This window comes from Lipotes vexillifer, unplaced genomic scaffold (genome assembly GCF_000442215.2).
Source record: "Lipotes vexillifer unplaced genomic scaffold, Lipotes_vexillifer_v1.1 scaffold179, whole genome shotgun sequence".
NCBI classification, from domain to species: Eukaryota; Metazoa; Chordata; class Mammalia; order Artiodactyla; family Lipotidae; genus Lipotes; species Lipotes vexillifer.
In genome coordinates, this window is record NW_006796798.1 from 555,231 (window position 1) to 565,618 (window position 10,388).

A 10,388-nucleotide genomic window follows, 5' to 3' on the forward strand; every position below is an offset into this window, starting at 1 on the left:
CCCCCCCCCCCCCCCCCCAACAAACCCCAGTGGCTATTCCACTGTTCCCCTGGGAAACTCTAACAGAGGGTCCTAGCTCATATGCCTCAATGGCCACATGACCAGTTCTCCTGCTCTACATCATGCTGGATCCTACGAAATTGGGATTTTGCTTCCCCAGGAAAGAGGCCTCAGATGCCCCTTGCCCTTGGATCCAGAACCTTATATTGGTTTCATGTGATCTTTTTCCCTCTCTCCCCTCATCCCAGGTAGGGATGGAGAGGCGAGCAAAGACAGAGCCCTTTCCTGGGGACCCACCAACATGTAAGCTCTTTCTATACTCCCTCTAACTCTCCAGTTAGCCCAGGGAAGGTGTATTGAGGTGAAGAGGAATTTTCTTTTCTTTTTTTTTTTAAATCTGTTTCAAACCTCTTTTCTACATTTAGGGTAGGACTTCAGGAACTCACTGGTCAAAAACTGAGTCCTTTTTTCTGTTTTGTCATCCCTTCTCCTGAGGTAATTAGGAAACAGGCAGAGAAAATACACATTGGTTAATCTATCAAAATGCTACATCACTGTCACAGGCTGAACTGTGTCCCACCAGTGGTGTCCTTACAAGAAGGGAAGATTAAGACACAGACACACACATAGGGAAGACTTCGTGAAGACACCAGAGGAAAACAGATGGCAACCTATAAGCCAAGGAGAGAAGCCTGGAACAGATCCTTTTCTCATGGCCCTTAGAAAATAACAACTCTGCCAGGGCCTTGATCTTGAACTTCCAGCCTCCAGAACTGTGAGGAAACAAATGTTTGTTATTTAAGCCACCCAGTCTGGGGTACTCGTTACGGCAGCCCTAGCAAACCAGTACAACGATTACACTCACAGAGATTGTTTTGGGCTCTATTTCAGACACAAAGTCCTAAATTCTCTGCAGTCCTGGAAGAGAAGCCACCTAGATACACTATTGATTGTGTAAGAGCCAGAAGCAAACTGGAGTCCATGAGAAGCATCTTACAGGGATGAAAATCACAGAAGGGTACAAGAGATATTCTTTGGGTTCGGTCGCAGGATGAGGACAGCAGTGCAAAGACACAGAACAGGTTAGAAAGCTAAGTAACCAGGCAGAGAGGGAAAATGAGAAGCATTATGGAAACAGCAGAAAGTATGAATGAAGAGATTGTTCAAGTAGTTGGTATGGAAAGTACTAAACTTAGAGAGGCTTTAAAATTAGCAAACCAAATCAGAAAGCAGCAACATGGTAGAAACTATAAATATGAAAGATGGTGCTGTGCCCTAGGGGAAGGAAAGCCCCCAGTCCTCCCACACCTTCCTCTCCGAAGCCCCTGCACCAACACCCTACTTCCAAGCCCAGGTGGAATAATGGGGCAGCGCTAGGGAAGGTCTGGAAGCTGGCAATCAGCCTTGGGTAGTGAACTCCCACAAAAGGGTCAAGCAACTGGCTAAGGGCTCTCTTTGGTCTACCTTGTCCTCTGGAAATCAAGTGAAACAAAGGCCAGGGGCATTTCCACGAGAGGCCGCAGGGCCCTTTGCAGCCTCTGGTCCCAGGAGGAACGTGGAGGAGGAAGGAGCACCACCCGGCTCGTGCCCACAGAGGAAGGCCCTGTGGGTGGGGTGCTTCCTCTGGGACGCTTGCACCTCTCCTTCCTTCTCGGGGCCAAGTCTTCCAAGACTGCAGTCGGAGCCTAGCTCTACCATCCCTGTCTCCTTCTGTCTCAAGTGGGCAGCTCTCCTGCAAAGACAGTGTGAGAAGCAGCCATCCCCCCAGACATGCACGGCCCGCCTCTGCGGCAGTGGTTAAGGCCAAGGTTCAGGCCTAGGCTTGGAAATGTACATAGAAAATGCCAAGCATGCTTAGGTAAAGATGATTCCGGACAGAGGAAGCCCAGTCCCAGAGTCATCACTGGGATTTCAGGCTGAAGCCCCCATCAATATAACAGTCTTTCAAAGTCCCACTGTGTGTGTGTGTGTGTGTGTGTGTGTGTGTGTGTGTGTGTGTACATATACACGTATGTGTACATGTATATACATATATTTACATATATACATGCATACCTGTACACATGTGTGTGTGTTTCTCTCTGGCCCTATATAAGAGAGATGGTGTTCTGGGATTCTGGTATAAACAGCCCCCTGGCTGAAAACAATAGCAACATTTTAATATCATCTAATATGTTGCTGGCAACCTAATATTTCTAACATGTACAGGGATTTATTTTCAACAAAAGGCTAAAAATAAGGCCAATGACAAAGGAAATTAAAAAATAAATGTAAAAAGAACGGTAATTCACACCATAGCACAGAACTTTAGCTATGCTGTCCACACTTCTGATGTACATGAACCACCACAGCAATCCTGGTGCCAAAAGTAACTTGTGTTTCTAAACACAACAGACACCACTTAACACCTAGGAGTGCCTGTCATCCTTCCTTGGAAAGGGCAAACCACACTGACCCTGCCATCATTCTGAGCACCTACTCAAAGCCTGACAATGTGCTACATGCTAAGGGTATCTGTCAGGCACAATGACTCTTCTTGCAAGGAACAGAAAACCAAACAGGAACAGGCTGCCTCATTCAACTCTAACAGTCCAGAGGGAGTCATACTTCGGCGAGGTCCCGCCAGCTCGCCTACGCTCACTCTGATGGGCCTACCCCACACTCCTCAGTGTGTCGGCTCCGGCCTGAGCCCGCAGCACGGTGGCTTCTGTACCAGAAGTACAAGCATCTTTTCTGATGAAAGTGAGGAAATTCCTCTCCCCAAAGCCCCAAGCAAATCTCAACTCAGTTAAATTGGGTCAAATGCCCATTCCTGAACCAGTGACCATGGAATGTGTGTGGACTCTCCTATCAAGATAAGGCCTAGAAATGAGGTGCAGCCAGCATTCTCTGAAGCACATGGACTATGTGGAACAGGAGGGCTTGAATGAAAACAGAAAAAAAAAAAAAAATCTGAGAATTAAGCACTGCTGTGCTGAGATCATTTTACAGGTGTGTGTGTACACACGTGTATACATACCCATGTTTATATGTATACATATGCATACATGAATGCATTGCTATATAGGTATATGTAAATGCATACATACACATACACACACACACACACACACACACACACACACACATATAAAGCCTAATTTAAAGATGTTTGATCTTAATGAAAAGGACAGACCTACATAAAAGGATGAAGAACTCTAGATGTTATATGCTTAAATAACACATCTGTGATCAAAGCAATAAAGTCCTGTGGGAATCAATTGTGGCAGAAGACACGAAGTAAAATAGTCAAGGAAAGGCACACAGAAGGAGAAAAAGTGAAGCAAAGAGAACTAAGAAAATGAGGAAAGTCTGTTATCCAACAGAAATGGAGATGCTCGCTGTGACTGGCTCCCTGATGTATCGGAATCGTTATCCTAAGTGTATGAGTAATATGCAAATTTGAAACTTGATCCTAGAATAGCATTCAGCACACAAGCAATTAAATATCCATTTTTAATCCATTAAAAACTCACCAAGGCAAAAACTAAGTGCTACTTGTCACACATCTTATCAGAAGCAAAACTAGACCTCATCATCAAACAAAACAGAATGATCACATTCAAAGACGGCTGAATAAGACAGTCAAAGTTTATCCAAAAGTACTTCTACTGGACTATCTTATAAGGCATAAACATTATGACAGAATTTCAAAATAGCACTGAGGCTTTAAAAGTCACTGGTCATCAAACTATGATGCATGGCTTGTTTTGTAAATAAAGTCACATCCACATTGATTCGCGTATGCATTCTCAAGATACTGGCATAACTGGGTCATTGTGACAGAGATCATAATGGCCCACAAAACCTAAATTATTTAATATCTGGCCCTTTACAGAAAGTTTGTACTGCTGTGCTTTAATGAATTGTTTTTTAAAATGCAATTCTGAGATGTTTTATAATAAAATATTGGGAAAACTCCATTTTTATTTCGGAAAGTTGAGAGTTTAGTAACAGACTTACAATGAAAATGCAGTGAATAAAATACCAATAAGAGATGATAATAAAAGAATACTCACAATCTTTCAAGGAGACTTAACCCAGAAAATGAGCCATTCTTCAGCTCGGATATTTTATTGTTACTCAGAATCCTACAAATGACAAAAAAAAAAAAAAAAGGTAAGTTGCCTAACATATGTACACCATCAATCTCAAAGTAATTTAGCCTGTTAGGTTTAAATCTAAATATGAGGAATTCTAAGAAGTCATTTATTACCCAAAGAATTTCTGAGATGCCTGACAAAAAAAAGGAGCTTCTTTCTCTGAGAAATGACCCAAAATAGCTAACTTGCACATCTTGTCACATCTTAAATTGTTCCTGTCACACTGCACCAAAAATTTTGAAATAAAAAGGGAGAGAAGTCAATACAAAATAGCTCTTACTTTAATAAAAATAAAGAATGCCACATACATTTACATAATTAATCAACTTACATAAGTTGAATATACTTAAAAACTGGAAACAGAAAAATGCAAAACAAGTGCTCTACCAAACACTGACTTTAAAAGAAATACAGTATTTTCTAGATACCATTTCAATAATGCTGAATATTACTTGTAACTTAACCATATACAAATCTGTACTGTGTGAAAATATGCTTTTTGCACACACGCACAGACACAGGTAGCTGTATTACAATACTACATCTCATGTATTAGGACGATGCTCTTAAAAAAAAAATGAACTGGAAACAAAAAAAAAAGATTTAAAAGAAGTCCTAGTTGGCAGGACTTGCCTAAAAGCAGACAATGTGTACATGACCTTGCTTCCTCTCAAGGCTTTGTAACTACGCTCCTTTTGCAGCTTGGATGCCAACACAGTAAGTCCCCTATGTACGAACCTTCAAGTTGTGAACTTTCAAAGATGCACCCATGTGTTGCACAAGTGGTTGCGCTTTTAATGAAGACCTGATGGAATTGGAGGCCCAGAGAAAGGACTAAGAGAGATAACAGGAAGAAGTAACTGAAGAGATTTACGACACAGGAAATGGCATGGAGATTTTCTTTACTTCAGGAGACACTGCTAGTTTTTGAGGCACAGGACCCGATCATAGAACGGTACACGAAGATTGCAGCAGCCATTCAGAATGCAATCCAGTGCTACCATGTCATCTACGAAGAGAAAAAAAGACCTACTATCCAGACAGCACTGGATCGTTTTTTCAAGAGGGTAGATAGAATTGAATCCAGCAAGGAACCAGAACCTGTGCCGTCAACGTCAGGCGTGAGTGAAACAGCAGCTTGCCCTCTGTCTCCTATTGCTGACGATCCTTCAGCTCTACCATCTCCCACCTCCTCTCCCTCCTCCAGTCAGTAACTCTTCTTGCCTGTTCACTCGATGCCAGCCCTGTATGCCAGCTGTTGTACTGTACTACTATACTTTTCAAGGTACTGTACTGTAAGATTAAAAATGTTTTATTTTTTGTTTGTTTTTTATGTATTATTTGTGTGAAAAGTATTATAAACCTATTACAGTATAGTACTGTAGAGCCAACTGTGTTAGCTGGGTAACTAGGCTAACTCTCTTGGACTTAAGGACAAACTGGACTTACCAACGCACTCTAGGAACGGAACTCGTTCGTATGTATGTAATTTCCATACAGGAGAAAATGCAAAAGCTACCTTATTTGGGGGAATGACACCCAGATAAGGAAAATGAAAAAACCAAGGCATAGAAAAGTTAAATTAATGGCCCAAGATCACAGTAGTGGAGGCAGAGGCAGATGTGAACCCCAGCACGCTCCACTCCAAAGCCCACATTCTTCAATATACACCAACGTTGGTCAAGAGCCACTCTTACTGGCATTTTAGCGGAAAATTCTCCATCCCACACAGTGTTGCAACTTCAGGGGCACCCTCACACTGCGTACAGGCTGAGTGCTGCCCCCCACCTGGGACGGTGCAACACTGTATAAACAAATGTTAACAGAGAACACCCCTGGGTCATAAGATTTCAGGTATTCATTTTCATTTTGTCTACTCTCATCTTTCTTTTAAAACAAATACATTATGTGTACGAAAACAAGCAAAATCAGCCATTTGACTGATTTTCTTTGGCTTTAAGTAGAATTTTTTTTTTAATCCCGCTAATGCAGGTTAACATTTCACAGCATTTTGGTGAGATGATTAGGGGCTTCTAAAGTCAAGCGTACTTGTGCTTGAAGGCCAGCTCTATCACTTTCAAATTACACTAGTCTTGGGCAAGTCACTACATTTCTCTGTAACAGAATTCCTCATTCATAAATGGGGAGAACAGTATCTACCTCATATAACTCTAGAAGGAAAGCAGAAAATGCCTAACATACTCAGTGAGTATTAAGTTTAAGTTTCTATTTCCTTGGTTCTAAGACACACATCTTCCCTCATTTTAATGTTTCTGAAATCAAGATGTATCTGGCAATCAAAGTACATTACTATGTAGTATTTTCTCTCTCCAAGCTGTTACTAAAGCAAGGATGGTGATCAAAAACATGCCGAGTTGGGGGGAAGGGGGAGGGATAAATTGGGAGATTGGGATTGACATATACACACTACTATATATAAAATAGATAACTAATAAGGACTTACTATACAGCACAGGGAACACTACCCAATACTCTGTAATGGCCTATATGGGCAAAGAATCTAAAAAAGAGTGGATATATGTATATGTATAACTGATTCACTTTGTTGTACCCTGAAGCTAACACAACATTATAAATCAACTATGCTCCAATAAAAATTTTTTTTAAACGCAAATGAAAAATGATTCGTATCCTCAAGGAATTTACACTTAGCAAAAAAGAAAAGAACATCATAGTCACATTCAGAAATGCAAGTTGGAATGTGAACTCTACATACTCAATCAGCAAAGACAGAATTTAGGTGCCAATATAAAGCTTAATATTCCATTCTTACACCTTTGGGCAATTTTCACATTAAAAAGACCAAGAGCATGAACTATAAGGCTTTGTTCATTTTAACTAAGCATATGTAATCTTAAAACAAAATAAAAATTCAAATTCAAAAGAAGCCAATTAAAACACCATTTTCTCTAATCAAAATTACAAAAGGTTATTTCAAGTAAGGTGGTAGGCACGGACAAAAGCAAACTTAGACTTGGACATGGCCACAAGGTCACTGGAACAATATTTCTCCAGCTGCCTAGCAGTCCACACCCAAGAGCCACCAGCCTTGCTTTCCTAAACAGGCACTGATCCTAAGCTAACAAGTTACCAAATCTGACAAAAAATATATTCAATGACCTTATTCTGACATGATTTATAACAGACAAAAATTGGAAACTACCAAAGAGTTCAGTTTGTGTAAGAGGAGTAGTTAAATGACGGTACACCAAACAACAAAATGTTATACATCCATTAAAAAATGATGCTTTTAAAGGAAAGTTAATAAAAAGGAAATTGTTTACAATCAGTTAAAAAGCAGAAAACAAAACTGGTATCATTGACTGAAAAGAATGCAGAGACAAAAAAAGACTTGGAAGAAATACATCATAATGATCACCATCTTAGTGATGAGGTTTCTACTTCTCTTTTATTCTTTATAATCTTGCAGTATCTTTTGAAATATCTAGAATAACTCTTATTTTTAAAATATACTTTCTGATGATAAACCTAAGAATCTTAATTACCAAGTACAGCTTGAAATTGACTTAATTTTGAGTATAATTATATCTTAGAAATAAACACTGAAGTAAGGAATACTTTATTTGTGCTTTGAGATTTAAGACTCGCATTTCTTATTTACATTCCAAAAAGATTTATGGGGCTTCCCTGGTGGCGCAGTGGTTGAGAGTCCACCTGCCGATGCAGGGGACACGGGTTCGTGCCCCAGTCCAGGAAGATCCCACATGCCACGGAGCGGCTAGGCCCGTAAGCCATGGCCGCTGAGCCTGTGCATCGGAGCCTGTGCTCCGCAACGGGAGAGGCCACAACAGTGAGAGGCCCGCATACCGCAAAAAAAAAAGATTTATGTAGTGACTATTTGCAACTTAAAAGGCAGTAGTGCAAAGACCAATAGTGTTGATATCTAGAGCCCAAGGTTTTAACTGAGACCTCACAAGTAATAAATGATTCCATCTGTGACAAGTCACTTCACTTTTCTAGATAGACTTCATTTCATCAATTTTAAGACAGAAGACCAGAATGATCACCAAGCTCCTTCCAGCTTCTTTTAATTTTCTATAATTATTCATGTTGTAATGAGCAAAGCTGTCGAACTTGATGGTGACTGAGAATTTACAACCAATAAACCAAAAGTAAGGAAACAAAGGAAAACAACACAATCTACCAAGCTCAGTGCCATTACTATCCTGTTTCTGAATGAAGAATGAAACCCACATATAGAAGTAGCTTGGGAAAAACTGCCAGGGTGGTAACTGAATTATACTCACTTAGATTCGGTATTGCTTCAGCAAAAGGACTGTCATTTGCTCAGTCATAAAGGCTTTAGCAGAATTAATGATAGATTTTATTGAGAGTAAAAGAGAAGCCATTTCATCACACTTCAAAAGTTATAACTGTAACCTTAAAAATAGTTTCAATATATTCAGTCTACATATTACTTGATGTGTTAAAGGATATTGTGCATGGAAACAGGATCGGTGTGAATAAATCTACTCTTCAGACAGCTTTTACACTCAATTTTGAGACGGAGGGACTGTGGAACTAGCAAATGCATAATATCACGTAACACATAAACCTAAAACCTATTCATACTCAATATTTTTGCTAACATCTTTGAAATTTCAAACTTTCTAGGAGGTAACTAAATGAAAAATATAAAACTTGACCAGATTTATAAAGCTTAATATACATACCCATTTCTGTTCTATACTAATGATGTTACCACCACATTATCTATAGACAACACCTCTTGAATTTAAACACAAGAGTTTGTTGTCCATTGTTACCATTTAACACAGAAACAAGTTAGTTCAGTATATATGCTGAAACATGAAAAAAGGAGTAAGACTTAAATGCAGACATGTTTTTTTAAAAAATCAAAACTTTATGGAGCAGAAAGAAATAAAAATTAAGCATTACAATTTCTCAGTTGCATGCTATTCCAGCTCCCAGAATGGAATGCTGTTCACAGGATCCACACCCTGTATGGCAGAAGACACAGAATAATTTTCCTTTTGAGAGGAAATGAAAATATATTTCAAGAGCATTAAATATTCAGAGTAAACGTTAGCAATATAATTCTTAAAGGCAATATAATTTCCTGAAGGAAAAAAAAACAGATAAATAATCAAATAGGGTCATTAGAGTGGGTTGAATGGTGTTCCTCAAAAAGATACATTTTTTTGTATCTCCAGAAACTGTAAATGTGACCTTAATTAGCAAAAGGCTGTTAGCAATGGAAGTTAAGGGTTTGAGATTGTCAAGAGATGAGATTGTCCTGGATTAGGGTGGGCCCTAAAGCCAATGACAAGTGTCCCAGAAGAGAAGGGAAGAGGAAAAGAAAGAGAGAGGAAAAAAAAAAAAGAAAATGGAAGGCAGGCAGATTTACAAGTATAATAAACCAAAGATTTTCCAGAACTAAGGAAAGGCACAAATGGGACTATGTTTTTAAATGTAGTAAATATTAAAAACTTCTTTTTTGGGACTTCCCTGGTGGTCCAATGGTAAAGAATCCACCTTCCAATACAGGGGACGCGGGCTCGATCCCTGGTTGGGGAACTATGCTCCTACATGCCGCAGGGCAACTAAGCCCACGAGCCACAACTAGAGAGAGAAAACCCGCACACCACAACTAAAGAGAAGCCTGCGCACTGCAACGTAAGATCCCACATGCCGCAACTAAGACATGACACAGCCAAAAAATAATAAAGTATTTTAAAAATGACCATTAAAAAAAAACTTCTTTTTGACATTTTTAATGTTACAATATAAACAATATTTACATCTACTATCAAAGACAAAGGACTAATTTCCCAAATATATAAAGAGCTCTTTAAAAAAAAAATCCCCAATAGAAAATCTAGCAATGGCCATGAAGAGATAGTTCAATAAAACTAAACATTAATGGGGCCTCCCTGGTGGTGCAGTGGTTGAGAGTTTGCCTGCCGATGCAGGGGACACAGGTTCGTGCCCCGGTACAGGAAGATCCCACATGCCACGGAGTGGCTGGGCCCGTGGGCCATGGCCGATGAGCCTGCACGTCCGGAGCCTGTGCTCCGCAACGGGAGAGGCCACGACAGTTAGAGGCCCGCATACCGCAAAAAAAAAAAAAAAAAAAAAAAACACTAATGGATCATAATCATATGAAGGGATATACAACCTCAATCACAAGAGAAATGTAAATTACTAAAATAAGACAGCATAAATCACTTATCCGAATAGGGA

General features: G+C 39.7%; 1 protein-coding gene across 1 annotated transcript in view; it reads right to left on the minus strand.

Moving 5' to 3' along the window:
• Positions 1 to 10,388, minus strand: part of ADGRA3 (adhesion G protein-coupled receptor A3) — a 122,997-nt gene that overhangs the window by 86,357 nt on the left and 26,252 nt on the right. Inside the window, exon 2 of the mRNA XM_007468999.1 lies at positions 4,059 to 4,130. Within this exon, the coding sequence (XP_007469061.1) occupies positions 4,059 to 4,130 (72 nt within the window). The remainder of the gene's footprint in view (positions 1 to 4,058; positions 4,131 to 10,388) is intronic.